This window comes from Eleutherodactylus coqui, chromosome 1 (assembly GCF_035609145.1).
Source record: "Eleutherodactylus coqui strain aEleCoq1 chromosome 1, aEleCoq1.hap1, whole genome shotgun sequence".
Taxonomy (NCBI): domain Eukaryota; kingdom Metazoa; phylum Chordata; class Amphibia; order Anura; family Eleutherodactylidae; genus Eleutherodactylus; species Eleutherodactylus coqui.
The window spans coordinates 130,353,304-130,378,316 of NC_089837.1; the positions used below are offsets into that span (position 1 = coordinate 130,353,304).

Consider the following 25,013-nt stretch of genomic DNA (forward strand, 5'->3'; position numbering starts at 1 on the left):
TAAAATTCTATTGTACAACATCCAGCAGATGGCGCAATTCCGCACATGCTTCGAATAAAGCAACTCCCTGTCTTTCATGGTATACAGAATGTTCTCTCCTCCTAAGATTCCAGGTCACAGCATCGGATTATTACATTTTACCAATCTGCACAACATGGACAATAAATATCGTTTCCTTTATTTCTAACAGGCTCATTCAGACCAACCATATACATCCATGTGCGATATTGCTGGGTGAACAGAGGACTGGGTTTAATGGCAATTTTAGTCTATGTAAATGTAAATATACAAATGTATATATGGAAAGGTTTACTAGAGGAGTATATAAAAACAATTTCCTTGTTGGATGCCAGGGTTATTCCTTCTTTGTGTATAGGTATGCTCTAAGACTCTAGAAGAAATGTCAATTCCCAATTCTTGCTAGATTTTCTTTCAAGACCATTGGGGGAGAATTATTAAGAATAGAACGCTGGTCTAAAACTGTAGTTTGTTGGAATAACTGGCACCAAAATGTATTAAAACCCGCTGTTCTAAAGTCAGAAAAATAAATCTACGTATGCTATGAGTAAAGTTGCACTACATTTCTGTCATTGTTTTATTTTAATAATAAATCTATTGGAAAGTTGTAGGCTAAACCCATTTCTGGTAAACCTTGCCAAACTTTTCAAAACTGTTGAGTGGCAAAAGTTAAAAATTTTGATGCAATCATGGCAAATTGGCTGATAAATTACTCCTTACTGTCGTTTGAGCGATCTTTGAGCGATTATCTGCTCGTGTAAATGGGCCTTTACATTTACAAAGTATTAGTACTGATTTGATCGCTTAATCACCAATGGAAAACCTGTGACAGGATTCCCACCTACCATGTGCATATATAATAATGTGTCAGACAGGCCTTTGGACCCCTCAGGCAGCACGGCCAGAGTGCGACTGGTAACTATGTACCTCCTATAGCTACACCCCTTGAGATAATTGGACATACCAGGTCACATAATTCTTCCAAGGTTCAACTTATCTCCACAATTATGTGATGGAGATGACAGCTATAATAGATCTCTATGTGTGATCATATTCTGGATTTGGCTGCAATACATGATAGAAAAACTTTCTAATCAAGCAGGTGTTATGGACAATAAAGGGCAGGTGCTATGGCTCATTTTTAGCATGGTTTCTGTAGTCTTACAACAATATGGCCATTGATACCATTTCCAGACAATCTTACCTTCCATCTTTCTCAGTAATAGTCTTTGGCAATAATTCTTTATCTACGAAGGCTACATTAGGATAGTACCAGACGGTGAAACGACTGTCCTGAATACCACAAAGTATATTAGATAAGTCATTCCAGGCTAAAGTGTGCACCATACTACCTGCAAAACAAAGAGGCGACACATTTACACATGTACAATCATCTGGCACATTTACATAGGAAAAGATGTGATACCCAACCACCCAGGAACTGAAGGCGAGAGACGAAACTCTCCCAGAAGTAATTGTGTGTCAAAGCTAAAATTGAAACTCCACCTTTAATTAACGCTGTCTATGTAATCAATGCAGAATCTAACAAAAGTGTAATTTATCTTCATTAGCTTTTTGTTCATTAGCAAATTTTCCAAACTGCTGTTACTAAACAAAACAACTACTTGGAAACCATCAACAAGCAGGCTAATTGCTGCTAATAGCTCTTGTTATAACTGAAACAATGCTCTTATCATGGCTTGTTTGAGTATCTGATACTCAATAAAACTACATTTTGCAGCAATGTAGCAAAAAATTGCTGAAAAAAATAATGTATTTCTTTCTGAGCAAATAAGGCCAATATGAACATAGTCTTAGGGGTCAGCTCATACATCGTAAACTAAGGAGTCACAGATTAACTATATATTGGTTGACAACCAGTATACTGTAGTGTTTGCGCACATATACGTACAACTGTGCATGTATGTGGGTAGGCATGTGTCCATGTGCATACATGTTTATCTGTGTGCTGTGAGCTATACATGTGCACATCTAAGTATTGATAGAGTATGTATGGAATGATTACTCGCCTGCACTTTTATGTAAAGAGTGTAAATGTACTAATTTTATGTTTAGGTTCTGCTTCTGACAGTATTATTTCAGCAATTAACTGTGGTATTTGGGAGCTTAGTGACAATACTAGATTTGAGAGTTCATCCCGATCAGTGTTTTTACACCATTTATTATACGGTATAAATGACACAATAAGTTTACTTTTACAACTATAAAGCGATCAAAAATATATAGTTTTTTTTATTTTTGCAAAATAAAACCCTTTTTACTTTTTCTAAACTAATATATTTTTGTATCATTCAGAAACCCTTAGCATTCTTACATTGCCACCAACGATGGTGTGTGAGGGCCTGTCTTTTGGGTAAGACATTTTGATTATTCTTTATTGTGTTTTTTGGTAGAATGAACAAAACACAGCATTTTTGGCATTGTTTATTCTTTGTTTTTTCTCCCTTATTTTTAATTTTTTCAACCAAATTTTCATAATTAATGTCATTCCAGGCCTTCCTAAACTTTAGTATTTTTGTAGCTTCCGAATAAAGCGCCTTATTGAAAGACAAGTGGAAATTTATAATATTATGGTCACATTTCTCAGGTGCCCCGCCCTAGTGTGGGCTTTAAATAGGTTTTTACATAAAGGCAAACCCCTCCCCTTTTCCGATTTTTTTTATGATCTCTTCTGAACAGACTTTAACACTGTAAGTTAACTGCCCAATCACAGCTTTTGTCCAACCAGGTCTCAGTTATTCCCACTACGTTATAGTTTTCCTCAGACATTACTTTAAGTAACAGTGGTTTTTGTATTTTCGTTTTTTGTTCTCCCCCTGTTTTGTAAGTGCTGCAGAATATGTTGGCACTATATAAATAATTATTATTACTTTCAGTTCATCAATCTTATTGGTCAGATTTCTATCATTAGTCACCATACAGTTTAGAAAGTTTTGATTTATTTTATATATTAATTGTATCCCTATTAACTATTCTGCCAGTTCTAGCTGTACTAACCCCTCCCACCACTCCACCCCCATTTCCATTACTTAGTCCCAGATACATGTCTACACTATCTTCCCCTCTATCTTTCTGCTTGCCCTCCCCCCAGTCCCTAGTTTAAACACCCCTCTAACCTTCTAACCAATTTCTCCCCTAGCACAGCTGCACCCTCCCCATTGAGATATAGCCCATCCCTATGGTAGAACCTGTAGCCAAATGCAAAGTCGGCCCAGTTCTCCTTCGTATACCAACTCTAGGGCTACTTGTTTACCTTCTAATCTTCTGCTGTCTTTCTGGTGTGGCACATGGTACAGGTAGTATTTCAGAAAATACTACTTTGGATGTACTAGTTCCCTAAAAACCTTTTTAAGAACCTTCCACATACCTCTAACGCTGTCATTGGTGACAATGTGTACCATGACTGCTGGGTCCTCACAAGCCCCTCCCAGGAATCTGTCATCCCACCTGCGCTTTGTCGAACTCGAGCGCCAGGAAGACAGCACACTGTTCGACGATCCCGGTCTTTGTAGCAGATTGTCCTGTCTGTCCACTTAATAATTGAGTCTCCCACTATCAGTACCTGTCCAGCCTGCCCTGTGCTCCTATTCCCCTTATTACTGGAGAAGACATCCCCCAAGTTGTCAGAGGGCATGTCGTGCTGCAGCAGTGCTAATCCTGTAATGGCATCCCCTTCATCTGCCAACTTTGCAAACTGGTTGGGGTGTGCCACTTCAGTACTATCCTCCCTGGATCCCTTCCCTCTAACCCTCGTAACGGTCACCCAACTAGCTGCCTAATCACCTTGCACTCCCAAACTACCATCCACCCCCACATATGCCGCAACAAGTGTCTGCTCAGTGAGCAACCAATTCCTTCCATGTTGTCAATGTTGCAAGTCCCACATTTAGATACAGGATCAGGACTTCCAAATATGGAACTTGCTCACATCTCATACAACCTACAACCCTCGGATGTTCAAAGACTGCATACATGGCACAAGATGTACACTGGATGGCATTGTCAATCATAGATCACATTCCAAATGGATTGTACAGACAGATTAGATGAAAGTAATATATGCAAAAATTAAAATACATAAGCAGTAAATATAAGTGACTTTTCAAAAGTCACTAATCTCAAGTCACACACACTTAAGAAACAGAACACTTAAGGCCCTTTTACATCCAACAATAATTCGCACAAAATTTGTTCAAACGGCCGAAAATGAGCGATAATTATTACATGTAAACGCTGCCATCGTGCACTTTTCGTTTGAACGATTGATTTCAGTTCACTTTAAATCCATCGTTCAGCAGCTGAAAGACTGAGCAAATACATTCAATTTGAATGTAATTCGCTCATCTTTCAATAGACTGCAGGATGTTCTCCCTGCGGCATGCTTACATTAGCCACAAAAAGAGAAAAGGTATGTGCCAGCAGCTGTTTGCACAACTGGGCGTCTGTTTAAACACACGCTGGGCTCTGCAAACAACTTAGAGGTCCTTTTACATGCAAATGAAGATGATAAACTGTTTATGGCCATTACTGCCATTACCACTTTATGCAAATAGATCGCTAAATCTTTCAATCTATTATTTGTTTGAAAGATTATCTTTGCGTGTAAAAGGGCCCTTATAATACAGTACACATATTGAAGTAAATGGAGGGATGGTGTGCATTTACGGCCACCCGTTACATTCACTTGGGGACTGAGTCATGCCTGGGGTGTCTGTATGACAGGTAAAATCTGGTCTTGAGATAATTAAAGTTAAATTCCATATGGCCTCTTCTTAAAACTCAACTGTAGACTTGAAAGATTAATGTCTAAAATCTACTGAAGGCAGATGTCACAGCCGTCAAGTGGTTTACCTGCTTTACCTTGAAATAAAGCCAATATATATCAATTTTACAGTTCCCTCAAGTAACTAGCGACATCCCTTATGAATGTTACTAGACAGATTTAGAACAAGCAATGTATTCAAACTCACCAATTTTGACTGCTCTCTGTTCCTTTCCAAGCTTCCTAACTGTACTTATGTAGAGGTCTCGGTTTTTATCAACAAATGCAACTTTTCTTTCACTTGCTGGTCCTCCTTGATCCAGAGCAATCTCTACTACTTCAATCTGAAAATGTTAAGGGAGTGTCACTTATACTGTTGTAATCAAAATTATATAACCCCACTGCAAATTAGGTTTATTTGCCAACTTTGCAAACTTTCAATTGCTGGCAAAAAACAATCAAACAAGAAGAAGTTACCGTATTTTTCAGACTATAAGACACACACCTGGTTTACAAAATGAAAAATAGGAAAAAAATATTTTCTCCCAATTAAAACTTTCCTGGTGGCCTAAGGAAGTTCAGGGGTCAATCTCATATACTTTGGTATTCTAAGGTAGGTGAAAGGGTTTATAGCTAGAGATGAGCGAGTATACTCGTTTTGAGTAATTACTCGATTGAGCACCGCGATTTTCGAGTACTTCTGTACTCGGGTGAAAAGATTAGGGGGGCAGGGGGAGGCGTGGCGGAGTGGGGGGTAGCAGCGGGGAACAGGGGGGAGCCCCCTCTCTCTCCCTCTCCCCCCCACTCCCCGCTGCAACCCCCCACTCACCCACGGCGCCCCCCGCATCTTTTCACCCGAGTACGGAAGTACTCGAAAATCGCAGCGCTCGGGGCGAAAAAGGGGCGTGGCCGAGTAGGCTCGCTCATCTCTATTTATAGCCCATGGTCCGCTCCTCTTAAACAAAACTTACAGAATCATAGAATGGTAGAGTTGGAAGTGACCTCTAGGGTCATCGGGTGCCTCAACTTCCGTTCACGTCACCATTCAGAATCTCCATCACTGATTTCCATTTAAAGCCTGCTAGAAATATGCTATTTCATCCTTGAGAATACCGGACAGTCAGATGGAAACTGAAGAGACTCCATTATAGGCCCATTCGACAATAGAATTCAGTTTTTCTGCTCCAATGATGGAGCAGAAAAACAGAACCCAAAATAGCAATATGAACTTAGCATTGCTGTGTCGTCATCTATTGACCACTGAAATAAATGGTAATGGTGCACATAGATGCTTTATATTCAGCAATCCTCGTAAATGACAGTAGAACAAGTCTGCAGTAAGGCTATAGATCTGCTGCATAAACAGAAGTTACATACACAAACATTTCTTACATACACAGCTCTGCTACATATTCAGTATATATATATACACACACAGAGCTCAGCTGAATCAAGAGGGTGGTTCAAAAAGTTATGAAAAGAGATCATTGCTAAATTGCTTAATGAACATTTCAGCTAAAAGAAATATTACTGAACATTATTACGGTTGATGTGTAAATTGCGCAGCGCCTCATAATTAAATTTTTGAAGAAAGAATGATTTGGGACGACTGCAAAATGACTTAGTAACATCTTTTATTATGTAGAAGGAGGAAATAATTTTGAAAGCCCAATATTCAATATCTAATCCCTGCGCTTATAGCGCCGTGCAACGCAGGGGTAGATCACCTAGTCACCTATATATTACAGTAGATTCAATATTAAAAAAGTCATGAAGACACGTGGATCGATCATAAAAATAAGCAAAACAACTTCTCCATTGCCTTTTATAACTGGGTATATATTGTTGGCTATTGCTGTCTTGGGCCTGGCATGGACCGCCATGAATCTGATTGAGATCACTTGCTCTATTTATGACATTTAATGACTTTGTCCTTATAGTAGTCACAGAGAATCCAGGCTCCACACAGATAAGACATAAAGAAGGCATGAGGCAGCATCATATTGCTCACTGTCTAAGGAATTTAATTCACAATTGTGTGTGGTCCAGCTGGAATAAGTCCATGCGGGAGACAAAGCGCTAGTTATAAAGTAGTTAACCTCTACGTCTGCAAACTGGGTCTGGCTTTATTTCTTTTTCTCCTTTCTCTCTACCAAGTAAAGCATCACATGAAGGTCAAATGACAACCCAGAGAAAGCAGTACTAAATGTAACAGCGCTGAATACGTCACCTTATGTGCAAGAGGCTTCCCGTCGCCGAGAGGCTTTCCTGATAAGGCATCAAACAAGTAGATCACTAAAAAGTAAAGAAAATAAGACATCAACAGACAACATACATCTTCATTCATAGGTTTCTAATTAGCATATGAAGGTGTAGGATTGGTAAGGCAGGCAAGTGAACCTTTTACATTCAGTTGAATGGTTGACACGTAGCGCTACATTTAAATGTCCAGACATGGCTTTCCCCAATGACAATAGCTAGGTTAGAGAAGCATAGTTTGTAGTGGTGACAGACCCCCTATTAACGTACTGGAAAGAAACATCTTTAATTCAAAGACATGTAGGTCTATTGTTAAAAGGGGTTGTCAAGGATTAAAAAAACAAACAAAAAAAAAAAAAACAGCGCCACACCTGTAAAATGGGTTGTGACAGGCTCAGCTTCAATGAAGTGAATGGAGCCAAGTTGCAATAACACATACAACCTGGAAATGGACTGCTGTGTTTCTTTCTTTTTTTACGGAAGTCCCCTATGGTTTTCTAATCCTGAACAACCCTTTAAAGGGAATCTGTCAGCTAAGTTTATGAGCTCACTGAGTCTTGGGATGTAAGTTTTTTACTTACCTTCCCCACCATTCTCCCGCTGTCAGCACTCAAACACAACGCTGACTACCTATATGGGCAGTACACACACATTGTGAGGACTACCCAGTGCGCCTCAATGTATTCAGCAGCCGATTTGAGCCCTGACAACGGAGGAATGTTGGACAAGGCCCCCCTCACACAGGCGCTTTTTACCACGATTAGCACTGTGCTTTCAGCACCACGCTAAATCGCGTTACAATGCTCCCATTGATTTCAATGGGGCCGTTAACACAGCACTTTTCAGCGCCGCAATTTTCGAGCGGTACATGTTCTATTTTTGGGCATTTCAGCGTTTTTAAACACTGTGCGTCGTCTATTAAAATGAATGGGCAGCATTTACAGCGCTGCTGAAAATGCAGCACAACTTAGTACCGCGTCTTTGGCAACGCTAAGCATCATAGCTACACTACGTAAGATAAAAAAGCAATACTCACCTAGCAGGCGCCGTCCAGGTCCATTCCGCTGCTCTCCGGAGCTCCTGCAGGCCTCCTGTGCAGTTGTCAGCGCCGACAGAGCATCTATTGCTGGTAACGGGAATTTAAAAACCTGCTTCCAGCAAGAGACATGACAACCCAGTGTTTCTGCAAACGCCTATGTGAGGGAGGCCTAAGGCAAGTGAGCCCATAAACCTAGCGTATAGGGCTCAGAGTAGCTGACAAGAGTCTCTTTAATGAATAAACATTATATGAGGTAGAAAAAGTAGATGCATAATATTGCTACATAGAAAAAAGTCACTAATTGTAATGGTGCACACGTTTGTATGCATACACAATTACAATTAATGGCTTTTCTCTCCGTAGCAATATTATGCATACATCTCAATGCAACCACTTCTTGTTTCTCCAAAAGAAGCATGCCATGGATACAAAATGTACTGGAAACTATGACTTACACTTTTCATCTGTTTTGTCCTTGATAGCAATGGTATCATTGCTCAAGGACACCGTCTGTGCATTAAGAATGTCTGTTCTCATACCAGGAACTTTAGGAGAGCTGATGAGGCGACCTTCATAGGAATACAAAAACAGGCTGCCACCATCCACCAGGAGGAAATGCCTGCAAGAAAACAAGGAAGGAAGTGACCAAAGATCATCAGGTACATTACAGTCAACAACTTGGACATCATCAAAGACGACTTCTGCAAACAAAGCCATGTGCTAAGGGCAGAAGCCCTCAATCTATATATCACCCGCTACAAATCTATCTTTCCAGAGCCTCATCTGTTTGTAATTATGTAGAACCCGGATTTCCTATACTTTTTTTCTTTTTAACTGTAGATCAATAAGCCGTATACATTCGCTATATTGCTGGGTTACATGGTTAAAAAGTGCACTGTTAGCACTATGCTTAACAGCACTGAGAAGCAAGTAATCCAGTCCTTAATACACATTAAAACCGGATGGAGGAATGCAGAATGGAATGTCATTCATTTGTTACAAAACACAGAGCATATGGCTGATTGGAAACTGATGCCATAACACAAGCCACGTGCATGCACAAGCATCTGACACTTGGTACACACACTTGTTTAAATCAACCCAATGCCAAATATGTCGTTTCCCTACATTGCATAGAAGGCAGGCCCCATGCACACAGCATTTGAACTTTCGGTTGGAGGTATACCTTAGGAAGATTTGCCAAAATCAAACACAATAGTATGTGTTGCTGTTGACTCGAATTGTATTCAAAAAAGTTTCCTGTGTGGTATATATTTTTTGCGATGGCCCATTGTATAGAGAAGTAAAGTTGACTTATACCAGCCCAATGGAGGCCAAAATGGTCACTCTTTGGTCCTCTATTGGGTGAATGGAGCCCTATTGATAAGTCTGATGTAGACTGAGAATGAACATGTCACAATGTTATAGGTAACTGCACATAGGACGTGCCCAACTTAAAAATATGAAAATTCTACAAATTATTTTCTACCTTTCGCACTGCAGAATCAAACTCACAGTTCCTTCTTTGAGGTCAAAGATGAGTGGAGTGTTCCAATTTTTCGTGCTAAGGGAAATAGAGGACGGTGTTAACATATCAATGTATAAGCATATCACCATTTTTATAATACATGTATTTAATAAAAGAAAGCGGTTCAAGATCTTCATCAAAGCCTTGTAATAGCAAGTTACTTCCATCATAAAGGGTGGTTTCACATCTGTGTCAGAACTTCTGGCCAGAGCTTCCGTCACGGATGTGGCTGAAGATACCGGAAGAAAAAGTGCTGCATACAGTCCAACAGCCAGCCAGAAAACGGGCGGACCCCATTATGGTCAATTGGGCCCGACTAGCACTGTGCGGTTCCGTCCAGAGATGGAACCATTGGGCCGCGTGGATTTCTGTTTCTTGCTCCCCGAACAGAGCGGGGAGGCGGAATACTCAGCGCAGGTGAGAAACCACCCTTAGACACACAGAGGAAATTAGTCCTCATTCTGGAATAGTTTGACACATAGAAATTGTTCTGTTCCGATCCTAATGGACAATTAGACATCTAGAACTGCTATATAACAGTTTATTCCAACTCACACACAGCTGTTTTAGGCTGAGTGACCTTCCTAAGTACAACCTACATAAATATTAATACCATAACCAATTCAATTATTCTAGAGGATCAATCACCAATAAGGGGGCGCTGTATGCCCGCACCCCAATGATACTATAGGTCATTCAGATAGTCGCTCAGACAAGTCATTGGAGCATACGAACCACAGTCGTTCATTTGCTTTTACACAGATCAATGATTGCTCATTAGTTGTTTGCAGTGATATCGTTTATGGAGAGGATCTCCATGCAAATGTATTCACAAGTCATTCAAATACAAATGACTATGGCTTTGTACCACACGATTCTTGATCAATTAGGGACTATTCTTTTGACAAGCTGAAACAAAACGACTAGTGACTTATCATTCGGCCCCCTGTTGGTGGCCATGTTTACACTAAAAAACTATCATTTGAATTTGCTCTTTCAAGTGACTATTCTATACTGCCATACTTACTACTGAAGTGTAGACGCTTGTGTTACACAGTTATGATGAGGAAGATGACAGTTCAGCCTCCCTGACTGTATACTTATGCTGTTTGCGTTATTTAGAAGAATACAGCGGATAATGATAATCACACTGTCCTCCTATCAGGCAGAGATGGTATTGGCTCTAGCTGGTCATGTGGCGCTCTAATAATGCATCAGGGGATTGCTAGCACAGCACAGAGGAAGAGAAAGCAGTATAAACCTAAAATTCAATATGGTGTCTGATAAGTAGCAGACAGGATACTGAACTGCATGGAATCAAGAACAGTAAACATAGGAGACATCCAGAGGGTGACAGACTATTAGGTGAGGGGTGCAATGATGGAAAATGGGTTTTCACTGGGGTAGCCCTTTGGTAATGTTATTAAAATGTTTGTCTCATCACAGACAACTCTTTTCAAAGTGCGGCTTCCAGGTAGACTGCTGATGGCCTTCGGGTCTGGCTACCAGTACCCCTCCCAAATAGCTGATTTTGTGGTAGAAGCTGCGGCCAGTCAGGAACTTAGAAGAGCTACAGCTTGGGTTGCTGATTTTGAAATTTAGTTAAAATACATATATGTCTTTCTCAATCTGATAAATAAACTAATTACATATATTTTAGTGCTATGTAATTTGGTATTGGGGGCAGAATGTTGGCAACAGAAAGGCTTTTGTGGTTCTCTAAACCACGTGTATATATGCATCTTCAAGAGGCAGGGGAGACAGTAGAGCACATCTATATGAGGCTGGTTTTAGAAAAGTGCTGCTAGAGTAAGGGCCCCTTAACAGTGAATGATAAATAATCAACTGGATTTGCACTGGACCGTGCGAACAACAAACGATAACCTATCCTGAGGATAGGTCACCAGTAGTATTTATGCCTGGAAAAGCCCTTTAATTTTTGGGGATACGGCACACAATATGAGACCAGATTTCTGAGAAGCACATACAGTGTTGCCATCTTTTTCTTCATTGTGGAAAAGAAGAACAAATGGAAATGCTCCTGAACCGTCCTTCAGTGGTGAAAGCGAGATTTCACCTTAGTACATTTACACCAGCACATCTCTTAGGGGGCATATACTAAACTTAGAGACCTCAGTGCTAGATCATACCCTCTTTTACAAGCCTTGATACTGTCCAGAAAGCCAAATGAAAATTAGGATTGTTTGAAGGAGGGCGAGAAGGTTATAAATACAGAGAGGAAGATTAAAGGGAATGTGTCATCATTAAAAGACCTGTTCTATAAATCACATTTTTGTGTTAAACATATTTTAAAATAATTTTTGGTGGCTTTTTTCAAATTATGGTCATCATTTATAGTAAAAAAAAAAACAACAACAAAAAACCCATAAAATCTTGCAATTTTTCACACTGACCAAAGAGCCTAAAATTTAGCGGATCTGTGGAGAAAAGTTTGGAACAGGCATCTTACTGACATTACAGGCAGGAGTACAATGCCAGGTAACACCTATATGTAGATAACACAGGATACATCAATCACAATAGATGATCAGCTGTGACTATCCACTCCCCTCCCTGCAAAATGACCCCTGTACAGACCATTTCTAGAACAGTCTCCCATACACGTCAATGGGTCCCCTTGTGTCCATTGTGTAAATGGCCGATGAGGCTGCCTTAAAGTATATCAGCTGTATGCTATTAAATGCTATTAAATGTACAAAGATGTCAGCCCCCATAATGACATACAGACAACAGAATAAAACACTCTACCATTAAAAACTCAAAACAGTTTAGAAAAATTTAAAATGTTTCTCTATCTGGTTTTAATGAATACAAGTTTTTTTGGTGATATAGTCCCTTTAAAAATGATCACAAGTTCTCCAATTCACATAGACCACAGTATGACTATACTACCAGTACTGGAAAAGGGCGATTATTCTTCATTAACAGTCATTCATTATGTTATCTTCATCTCAATGTGTGTTTTTTATATACAGATTACACAATAATATATCTTTATTTCCAGATAACAATATTTCTAGATAATCACATTAACTGCATACAAATGAGTTAAAAACAACTTGCATTTTATACCAACATACATTATATGCATAAAAGCTTGGAATATAAAAAATAGGCTAAATTAAAAAAATGAAGTGCTTGTGTTCTTTCCTGCAGCTGTTCACAAATGTGTTATCCTCGACCGTTAAGTAGAGGCGTAGATCATGAGCTAATAGCGGGGTGGAGGTCATCCTTTTACTTTGTAAACTAGGTGACCACACTTTAGAAAGAACGCTACAAAAACAATTACTTGAAAGGTTTTTCTTGGAACCCGTCCAGATGTTTTGATTCCTGAACTTCTCGGAGACACAGAACGAATTAGTAGCAGCGGTACCACCTGCTTCCTATGACAGTATTTCAACAAAGGATACGAGCCTGGCATAATGTTGGCTTAAAAGACCTTTGTACCACACATGATTGAAAAGTAATGAATCAAAGGAAACATTTCACAGACGGACAACTTGCTTACCTAAATACATAACACTGGAGAGAGGTGGAAACCACTAAATGCCCATACTTCAATGATGCTTTAATTACTCTGTCACGAAATTCCAGCAAGTCCATGGCATCATTTATTACATTACGGACCTGAAAATATAGGCAAGTGTGAGGCTGCATTCTGACTCCAAATATTCAATAATCTGCCATAGGTTTGCAACAACGCACAAATTTTGACATAGATAATGGGAGGTCACAGGTCCGAAGATTTAAAGGGGAAGAATGAAGGGTTACTAAAACAGGGTATGAAAAATTAAAGGTATATTCCCAAGATCTCATTGACAGATTAGTGGGTCTAATTTGTAAAATCACTAATGTCAATCAATTTTGTAAAATGCGATCAATTTTGTAAAATGAACTGCTTTTGTAGAATATTCACCAGAATCAATCAATGAAAATATTTTTTAAAAACAAAGGCCATGCCATTAAAAAACAACTGAGTGGCAGCGTCAGCAACGCACAGTAGTCAGGGAGGTGCTGAAGCCATGAGGATGTACCAGTCTATGGCAGGGTAAATTAGGTTGGTCGAATGTTCATAAAGGACTAAAGAAAAAGAAATGTAAAAAAAGTTGGCAAAATTTAAACCCACAAAAAGTTATTTCTTTTAAAGGAACATTTTATAAATACAACTTATAAACCCACAAAATAGCAATTTGTTATAAACATAGTTGATATTGCAACATCCAAGACGGTATGTACTATTAAAAAAAACATTATTTATCCCACAATGTACGCGGTAAAAAAAAACAAAAAACTAAAAATGCACTGCCAGGATTATGTATATATTTTTTGGTTAACCCACAGTCTAAAAAAAAGGAAGCAAAAACGTGAGCAAAAAAATCATATCTACTCCAAGGTAGTCCTAATAAAGACTACAGCTTCCCACACAAAAGGCAAGCAACTCAAAGTTCTATCAACAGAAAAATAAAAAGCAGGCGATTCTCTGAATTTGACAACACAAAGCCAATAAAAAGTAACTTTTTAAAGTAGAATAACATTTTAAAAATGATATAAATTTCGTATTGCTGTAATCATACCGACAATATAATAAATTTAACATGTCATTTCCTCCACCCAGTAAATGTCATAAAAACAAAACCCAAAACACAATGGCAGAATTGTGGGGTTTTTCTTTATTCTGTCCGACTTAAAATGTCTTTCAAGTTTATGAATACCCTAGATGGTTCATTAAATGGTACCATTAAAATGTACTACTTGGTCCACAAAAAATAAGTCTTCATATGGCTATGTCGACAAAAATCTAAAAACGTTATAGCTCTTGGGGGAAAAAAACAGGAATGAAATAGGCTGCAATGAGAAGGGGTTAAAGAGAAAAAAAGAAAAACTGTATTGCTTGATAAAACATCCTCTTCTTCTGCTTGCTCCTCATAAGGATACCTTTGTAATTACACAATGTAGTGTCTTAACCTGCCCCATTGTCTGATTGGATAACTGCCCAACTTGCTTGATTCTGGAGCAAGCAGTGGGAGCGTTTCTTTACGTAAAGAAAGAGAGGAGACCACTGGATGCGTGGGGGAGACTTTGTCATGACTGTAGATAACAGCTAAGGCCACCATCTCTAAAGATCGCCACATCTCTATATCCAGGTTGGGTAGGCCTTTGGATGCCAGACAGTTGAGCCTAATGCTGAAGTCATGCATCAACATTACACGGACCCGCTAGAATGGCCAGAAACACAAGTTTATCTAGACACAGTCATAATAACTAGACCCGTCATGAAATATAACTCAACCTGCATAGCTCGTCTCTTGGTTAAAGTAACTTCAAAATTGTTCCATTCCCAGTGCTGCTCAATGACATGAGCGAAGATAACATGCCCATTTCCACAAGCTCCGGCAACCTGGGTTCCATCTACTGACCAAGTAAGGCTGAAGATGCTACCAGTATTTGGTTTTTCCAAAGCATACGACCACTAAAAAAAGAGATACATGAAGAATGAACAACGCATAAAAAACCCCCAAACAAACAACATTTGCATAATTTAAATAAAGATAACATTAACATTTTATCCATAGAACTAGATGAAATGCGGGTGATAAAGAACTTTTTAAATGGTACATTCTGCCCTTGCCTAAGCACACCTGAAGCAGCTGGACATCAGACAACAGATGAGCCGATGGCAGAGGTCAAGGCTGCTTCAATGAATAAGAATAGGAGATGACACGGCAAATGGTTCAAGTCTGCTAGAGACATTAGCAATATATGCAGGGCTATTAAGATTGATCAGAAGAAAGACGAGGCAAGCTTACCAAATAGAGCTCAGATGCAAAGCTAATTATAACACTCATTAATCAAAAACTGAAAAGAAACTTTATTCAATAAGTAAGATGACGAAAAAAAAAAAATCCATCTGTTTAAAAGACAAAATATGTCCAAATGCAAAATGCTGGACACATCATTTAGTGCTCCAGGGAAGGAATATTTAATGTGTTTGCCATACTTAGCACTGTAATTTCTTTTGCAGTACATGCGAACCCACAAAATATCAAACTCCTGGGAAGCTTGTCAACTTTGGTAATATAAATATAATGAGGGTAGACAAGTGCAACTGAAAGACTTACTTGAACTACTGCTAGTCAATATACTTTATAGAGATCCAGTCCTAGGACAAATCACTGAATGTTCTATACAAGCATGTACAATTATGGTGGTCTGGAAGCTAGAAAGGTAACAAATGCATTTATGGTGCCAAGGAGGACCTCGTTTGGATACTAACGAATTGGATCAAGTTAAGCTAGTTTGTCACAGAGTTCTGCTTTTATTTTCCGCACACTAAAAAAATAGTATTCCATGAAAGTACATGAAACATACCGTAGAAAATAAAAGAATAAGTAAGATAAAATCTAACATTTCTTGAGGCAATATAGAGACGCAGAATAATTCCCATGTAGACCGCGCTGTTGTATTGTTCTTTGAAAGCGGTTCAGCTTGGTATAGCCTCCCATGTGTCTAGTAGAGGATTTCTATCAAATATGGGAGGAATTATAGGAGCTTAGCACTTGGTACATAATAAATTCTGTGGGATAACAGAGCAGTAATAACTACTGAATGATCCCTATTATGTATTCCCATGTGTTCTTAAATGATTAGAAATATGACTCGTATGGACGGAATGTTTGGCACAACACGAGGAAACTTCCTTCTAATCAGGAGCTCTACTATTTTTACAACTGCATTCTTTTCCACTTTTTATGCTTTTTAAGAATGAAGAAAGAATCGGCGCGTCTTCGTAATATCACCTACACATTACAAGGACTGGACCTAAAAGGGATAACCATGAGAGGAAAATCTGCAAAGTGATTGAAAGAATACATTGTATATTTGTGCGCATGGCACAGCAAAAGGAAATAGAATATTTAGATTTTTATTATTCTTCCACCATTCTGCTTAAAAAGGTATTCTCATCTGAGCCAATCAGGGCCAAGATGGGAATACTCATCTGTATGCCGCTGCTACTGGTGGATGGGATTACGGAAACAGCCAGACTTAGGCTGGGTTCACACAGGGCGGATTTGCCGTGGTTTTGCCGCAGCAGATCCGCCCACGGCCGCTAATCTCGGGATTAGCCAGCCATGTGGATGAGATTTCTCAGAAATCTCGTCCACACGGGACGGCTAATCCGCTGCGGTAAATCCGGTTGAAACCGCGGCTGCGGCTTCAAAAGATGTAGCATGTCTATTTACTTTTTTTTTTTGTTTATTTTCATCGTGGCCGCGCTCTCCTCTATGGAGCGCCGGCCACAACGGAAAAGCAAGCGGCCAAACCGCGACATTTCCGACGGGAATCCGCCCTGTGTGAACCCAGCCTTGTTCTACTCTGTTCCAGTAATGGCAGTTATAGAAACAACCTAGCACAATGAGCCATGGTGTTTCTGTAACTTCTGAGATGGTGAAACAGCACGGCTCGCTGTGCTAGGGTGCTTTCACACCTGCACTGGGGGTTCCGGTTTCCTGCTCCGTGCAGGGATCAGGAAAGGAGAATCCCCGTGGCCGAACACAGCCGGGCGGACCCTATTGACTATGTTGGGGTTCGCCTGCTTTCCACTCAGCTGCTCAGTTTTGGGGCATAAAAAAAAGCACTGCATGCAGCGTTTTCCCTTCCGGTATTTGCAGCCACTGTGATGGAACCTCTGGCAGATGTGAAATCGCTCTAACACGGTTCACACAACTCATTTTTATTTCTGTGGGAGTTATGGAAATAGTGTAAGACAATCATTTTGAGTGTTTCTTTAATTTTGGCCACCTTAGGCGGTGGAGGTGAGCTGGATGGGGTTGGGTGGGGCGTTTTTTGAGAGAGGTAAGGGTCTCAGTTGTGGAACCTGCATCTATTAGCCATTTAGGCTGAATTTAAATGGCTGGATGCAAGTTGCGCCTGAGAACATCAGGCCCAACTCTCATCAGACGCTCATCAGTGTGCTGTTTCATCTGCAGGGACAGTGGACCTTGCATGTCCTATTCTTGTCCGTTGGTTTCAATGGGTTCGTTCACATGCGCGTATTTTCCTGCACATTTTGGTTGAGCAAAACAAGAGCATCATGCTCTACTTTCCTGCGCATTACGGAAAACAAGGAAAAAGAACACATCTGGAACTCATTAGATTAATAAGCCATTTCAAATCTGTCCATATTTTTGGCGCGCTGTGAAAGTACAGTGAAATACCCCAATGTGTGTGCAAAAAAACATAGTTCATTCTATCAAAACGCTGTGCTCACGCGCACACAAATACGCATATGCTCATGTGACGCCGGCCTTAGGGTATCTCCACACAGCACATATTTACTGCAGCGGATGGGACACAATCTGCACGGATTACATATAAATTTGCTATAGATTTTGCTGTGGATTTCAACCTGCTCATTTGAAGGAGTGAAATCCGTGGTAAAAATCTGCAGCATAAATTGATATTCCTGCAAGATGTGGACGACATTTCTTTAAATCTCATCAACTAAACTTGTACTGTAATAAGTGGCGTATTTTCTGCACATAAGCCCGGCTGCTAGAATATACAAAGCACACTATTTGTGAAATTCCCGTAAATGTCCAGTGGGAGATGCATTCAGCTTCATAACCAGAAGTAGCCTTTGAATCAATGAGCTGTCTGCCTGTACATAGTAGGTCTTCCACATTAACAAACACTGTTTTAACCACTTTCCACTCTGGCTAATAGATGAGCTCCTGAAGTTTGTACTCTCCTCTACTAACTCAGAATTTCATAAGGGTGCTTTCACACGGGCCAGAATTATCTCACATTATGCACTCAAATCCACCCCTTAATTTACTGCTGTGAATTCTGCAAAACCCCCCCAAAAAGCTTACCGGATATACTCGAGTATTAGCCGACCTGAGTATAACCTAAGACAATACGTTTTACCACAAAAAACCTGGTAAAACTTATTGACTCAAGTATAAGCCGAGCTATACTTGAGTATATACTAGGTAAAAAAAAAACCGCAATACTCACCTCCCAGCCGGCGTCTGTGCCCCTGGCGCGATGGTCTCCCCGGCGGTGCAGCAAGCTTCTTCAGACTTCTTCCCACTCTCATCTCCCTGCTTGGTTTTCAATTGCCCCGCCGTCAGCACTGTGTAAGTAAGCACTGTGATTGGATTGAGCGCCAGCCAATCACAGCTGGCGGTCGATAAACCAGTCACAGCCATTCAATGAAGTCATTCACTGAATGGCTGTGAATGATCGAGCATCGGCTGTGATTGGCTGATGCTCAATCCAATCACAGCACTCACCTACACGTCGCTGACGGCGGGGGAATACAAAGCTGAGCAGGGAGATGACAGCGAGGAGAATTCTCAAACAGCTTGCTGCACCGCTGGGGAGACCATCGCACCGGGGACACAGATGCAGGCTGGGAGTATTGCGGGTTATTTTTATTTTTATTTTTTTTACCTCACTCGAGTATAAGCTGAGGGGGGCTTTTCCAGCATTAAAAAATGTGCTGAAAAACTAGGCTTATACTCGAGTATATATGGTAATTGCTGGGTTCGCCAGCAGAAGAAATGCATTTTCAATGGCTAATTCCTCTGGTGTGAAAGCACCCTAAAGGGTATTAGAAAATGGATGTTCTAACCTAGAAACCTACTTTAATTCCCAGTGAATACCATGTAACATCGAGCCAGTGCAATTCTAGAAAACACTTTAATGGACATTTGTAAAACATTTTACTCAACTTTCTGGTGTAAAAAAAAAGCCACAAAATGTTATGCAAGCTTTTGTGACATTTGGCAGTTTGCTCCGCCATCGGCAATTTTCCTTAAAAGGAGGCATGGCTTGTTGGGAGTTGGCATGGCCACCCCGAATGCACCTAATATATGAAGAGGTGTGTGCCTCTTCTTATAATAGATGCATAGTGCACTTGGGGAAATAATATTAAACCTGAACACTGGTCTTAAAATACTTGAAACAGTCTTGAAACATTGGTCATAATAAATTTCCTCTTCTGTATGAAGCCAGTTTTAACAGAAAAAAATAAACTGACTCATAACAGCAAACATAAAATACAAAACAAGATGGGAAATTATAAAAGCGGTCTAACAGAAAAAACGACCTGTCTTTGTTACCCATACCAACCAATTACTGTTCAAGAGCAAGATGCAAAATGAAAGCTGCGCTGTGATTGCTGGCTCTGGACAACAAAGACAGTTTTCTAGCAGTTTTCATGAATTTGTCCTAAAGTAATTATGTTTTCAAAACTTTTGCAAAGGATTTGACACTATGGGTGCGTTCACACATGGCAGATTTGCTGCCTTCAATTGAAAGGGGAAAATCTGCTGCAGATCCGCATCCAAATCGGCACCATTTGACACAGATTTTGATGCTGATCCACACCAAAATCAACCACATGTAAACCACTCTTAAATGAATTATTCTATTTCTATCTCTATTGATGATCTACCCTCAGGGAAGATGATCAATAGCGGATTGACAGGGGTCTACTACCCAGCTATTTCCCTGGGCTGTTGTTCTAGTGTATGGAGCTGCTGAGTTGCCGAAAACACAGCTCAGTACATTGTGCAGTGGCCTGGGGTGGTACTGCAGACTGATACCCATTGTAGTGAATATGACTCAGCCTGCAGTACCACTCTGAGCCACTAAACCATGTATGGAGCTGTGTGTTTCCAGCAACATGGCAGCTCTGTATAATGACTGAGTAGCTCCCAATGGCTAGCAAGGGTCCTAGGCAGTGGATCCCCTCCAATTTACTATTGATGACCTAACCTGAGGACGAGTCATCAATGGCTAGAAATGGCACAAATCCTTTAAATATATATTCTGGTTAGATTACTAAATTTGTGGACTGCTCATTTTTTTTGCCTGATGTAATTTTGATAATAAATAATTGTAAACTTTATTTATTAACCTCTGTGTACCGCAGACCATAAAATGTATGTGAAAGTAATTAGCATAGGCAGCACTGATGAAGTGTGGTGTGGAGAACTGAATAAGCATAGCAAGCTTTCCTAGCTGATGCAAACTTCAAATTGACAGGGAAAGCTTTAGATAAAGAAAAAAAAGGAGACAGATAAATTATTTTGACGGGCCACGGTCACATGGAACGTGAATAGGTATTTCATCATGTGACAGTTCTCAAAAGCATATGAGGCTTTACTGTTATTTTATGAAAAAATGATTTCTGTTCATTTTATAGTGTCTGATGTACAGACTGAAATGGCCTTATGTGTTCAATGTGGAACATTAGCACTTACATAGGTGGCTATGAGGATTATCTGTTCAGTCGCATCCGACCTACGGCCACTCTATGGATCAAGGTTCTGCACGCATTCCTGTCTTTCACCGCTTCTTTAGGTTCCGCGATTGCCATGTCCGTGGTGGCCTTGATTGTATTTAGCCATTTTGTTCTTTGTCGTCCTGATCTTCTCTTTTTGCTGACTTTGCCAAGCATCAATACTGTTTTCAGTGAGTTGGCGCGCATCACGTGGCCCCAAAAAAAAAAGAGCCGTTGTTTGACGATTTTGCCCTCCAGTGATATTTTCGGTTTGACGCGATCTAACACTGTCTTGTTCATTGTCATGGCAGTCCAAGGTATCCGAAGCATTCTCCTCCAGCACCATAGTTCAACGCATCAATTTTCCTGAGCGTCTAACTTTGCCAACCATATGTAGTTATGGGAAAGATAGTTGCATTGACCAGTTTGGTTTTTGCTGCAATGCTATTGTCCTTGCTTTTCCAGATCTTTTCCATTCCTTGCATTGCAATCCTACCAAGTGTAATCCGTCTCTTGATCTCAGTACTAAGCCATGCAAAAAAAAAAAAAGGCTCCTCAGATCATGAGGCTGCCACCACCGGCCTGCTGAACCTCAACAGTGCACCCATGGGATAATGCTTCATGCTGTTTTTTGCTAGATGAAGACCTGGCCAGCCGTATATTTTAACAGGAAACGGGACTCCAGACAACCTTCTGCCATGTGTCCAAGGTCCATTGATATTTTTTCTGGGCCCATGCAAGGTATTGTTAGCGATGATATGGGGTAATCAGAGGGACCTTTGTCAGTCTTCAGCTATTGAACCCCAGACGACGTATGGTATGCTGCATGACTAATGTGGAAATTTGTCTAATTTCCCCACTGTTGTACTGCTGGGTAGGTTGGTCCACTATCGAATGTTATTGCTGAAATACCACACTTGCCATCAGATGTTCACCTCTAGGATAAACCACATATGGCCTGCCGCCGTGTGTTATTTGGTCGGATGTCAGTTCATGGTTCAACCAGTCTTGGTACACTCTTGATATGATGAAGGAAACAGGGAAAGGCTCTAGCATCCATAAAACCACAGCTTTATTAGGACAAGTTAAAGTCCCAACAAAAAGGACATATAAAGACGTGACATTCTGATGTGTTTCAGTTTATAAAGGGTATACAAGAAGTAAATAATCCAAAAAAGGAGATAACACGTTGCAATTAGTACCCAATAATTCAAAATCAGATGAGATCGCTTATTTCAAACCAGAGGGGGCACTTGTTTTTAGAAGAAAAATCCAATAAGTTTCTCTATTGAGTGATTTTTGATGATGGTCGCCTCCCCTAATGGGTCGACATGACCCACTCGATACCTACAACATGCATGGATGAAAAATGACCAGCATGAGCACCAAAATATGTGCAGAGACTTTAATAGATGTTTTCTCATATCGAAACAGGCAGAGGGAATTAAAGTTCAATATCCCATAATGTCAATCTTTCACTCACTACCAAAAATTCATAAAACTTGTTTTTCCATCTACTTTAGTCCAGTTGCAGGCATAGGTTCTCTTAATAAGAACCTGTGTGCATGGGTGCTCAGTCTCTTACAACCATTTCCAGGCTACTTTCAAGACTCTAAAGATCTGCTGAGGCAATCAGAGGTTTTTTTCTAGCAATCAAATTATATATGGATAACGGCCAATGTGAATTCCTTATGTACAGTTATTCCCCACCATCTGGTTATCCACTTTTCCATAACGTTTTTTTTAGCTTTAATGGAAAGTTTTTAGATTGTCGCGTCTTTGCATGTCCTCCTTGTTGGGATTTTAACTTGACTTAATAAAGCCATGGTTTTATGGATACTGGAGCCTTTCCTGGTTTCCTTTTCCCAAATTGATTTCGGTCAAGTCTGTGCATCCTGCAAGTGAGCTGACATATTCCTTTGTATAACCTTTGACATGGTAGTTTGGGAACAGCCAAAAAGTGAGACTGTTATAGAAATTCTTGCACTGCACCTCCAGGCACCAGCAGTCTGCCTACGGTCAAAGTCACTCAACTCACCACATTTACCCATGATTGCCAAAGAGAAACATAGAAAATTGATGGCAAAAAAAACAAAAAGACCACATGGTTCCTTTGCCTTTATATAATTATCTTGTTATTTCTCTCTTAGGATGGATCTATGCTTATCCCATGCTTGAGTTCATGTATGGTCGATTTTCCAACCTCCTCTACTGGAAGTTTTGTTCCAAGTATCTACTACTCAGTAACTATTTCCCGATTTGCTTTAGATTTTTTTCCCCAAACAATCTCAGATTGTGCCCCTTGTACTAATGTTTAGCCTCCAAATAAAAACACTTCCATTCTGAACCTTATTTATGCCTGTAACATATATAAAAGGTTTCAATCATGTCCCCCTTTCCCTTCTTTTCTCCAGGCTATACAAATTAAGTTCTTTAAATTTTTCGTTATAAGTTTTGTTCTTTAGACTTCCAACATTTTTGTAGCCCGTCTTTGAAGTCCTTCTATTCTATCAGTGTCTTTCTGTAGATAAGGTCTCCAGAACTGAACACAGTATTCCAGATGTGGTCTCACCAGAGCTCTATGCAGAGGGATCACAATCACTCTCTTTCTACTGTTCCCTTATGCTGTGCATAGGAGAGGTCAACACAAGAGCAGATCGTGACACAGTCATCACGTGGTACTGTGTTACTGATCACAAGAATTCAAGGACAGCTCTTCCTAAAGCAGTGATCGTTCAGTGTATATTCCAATAGTCAACAGACTAGTAAACCGCAAAGCACATGGAAATGAGCAACTATGGTACAAACCAAGTTTTAAACATGCCCAAGAACATATAATAAAGTGGTCTGTTTTAAACTGATACTTAATTCCCTGAAAGCACAAGGGTGTATGCCATGCAGGCAAGGTGGTTTATCTACCATGTTAATTCATAAAAATGTTACTGGATAAAACTTGGAGAGTAGGTTAAAAAGTTGCCATCTGGGATTTTTTTTTTACTTTTACCAGATCCATAAAGATTACCATTTCCAACAGGCCTTGTGAAAAGCCCGGGAATTTCACATATTGCTTTTAGCAGTGTTTCGGTGGCTGTGTAAATCATAATGTGGCTGGATTCTATTGTAAAGACACATGGACTGCAGCCAATAAAATCAACCAGACAATATAAAAACCTGCTGAAGAAGCTATTTAAGGCATGAACACAAACATAATACTCCTGACCAGAAAGCTCAGAGTAACATAGAGCATAATGGATCATCTTGATGTATTTTTGGTTATTAAGGATTCTTTGTACATCTGTGACTTAACTCACACTTCATTCAAAGTGTATCCATTGTAGAGATAAAAAGGAGCAGCTGTAACAGCAATGTGGGAGGTGCTAACGGTTATCGAAGGTGGTAACGGTTATCAATTATAATTTTACCACCAATAAAAAGGGTAAAAATACTAAAATCTATAGGTGTATTAACTCAAAACTGATATGTTGTTACCTAAATCGGAGTATTATGTAATCACTGCATAGTGAAGCTGTAATCTAAATGTCACCAAGTTCATTTCAAGTCTAGCTGGATAGACATAATTGACCTTGAAAGAGAAGAAAACGCAAGAGAAGAAAACCAGATGTCCAGTCCTGACCATAAAAAGGGGCAGGAAGTGTAATAGAAGCGTGGCGATCACACTGATTTCAATGGGAGTGAGGTCAGCACTCCCACTTCCGGTCCTGGCCACTAATGAAGACGTCCGGCACACTGCACTGACAGCAGGCCAGATGATCAGCTGATGGATGGGGATCACGTACAGTGGATTCACATCAATCAACCACTGTTGACCTATCCAGAGGATACGTCATCAGTTGAAAAAGCCTAAAATACCCCTTTAAATTTACATAACCGATTAAGCAGTCCACCATAACGTTGAGTTACTGAAATGAGTATTTTTGCATTTATAGTTACTTTCTAACTTCTGCCAGTAGCCCAGAACTTTCGCGGCATTTAGAAAAAAAAAATCTTGGACAACCCCTCCAAGAAAATAGTTCAAGTTCTGTGTGTTTGTGAAACACCCAGAACTCGCGTG

The 25,013-nt window shown here is 40.0% G+C and overlaps 1 protein-coding gene across 2 annotated transcripts in view; it reads right to left on the reverse strand.

Annotated features, from left to right (window-relative positions):
- Positions 1 to 25,013, reverse strand: part of IFT80 (intraflagellar transport 80) — a 103,922-nt gene that overhangs the window by 24,515 nt on the left and 54,394 nt on the right. For both annotated transcript variants that reach the window (XM_066600495.1, XM_066600486.1), the window contains exons 9-15: positions 14,939 to 15,118; positions 13,157 to 13,275; positions 9,589 to 9,663; positions 8,555 to 8,718; positions 7,032 to 7,096; positions 5,010 to 5,145; positions 1,223 to 1,370 (exon numbers count right to left, since the gene is read on the reverse strand). In XM_066600495.1, the coding sequence (XP_066456592.1) occupies positions 1,223 to 1,370; positions 5,010 to 5,145; positions 7,032 to 7,096; positions 8,555 to 8,718; positions 9,589 to 9,663; positions 13,157 to 13,275; positions 14,939 to 15,118 (887 nt within the window). The remainder of the gene's footprint in view (positions 1 to 1,222; positions 1,371 to 5,009; positions 5,146 to 7,031; positions 7,097 to 8,554; positions 8,719 to 9,588; positions 9,664 to 13,156; positions 13,276 to 14,938; positions 15,119 to 25,013) is intronic.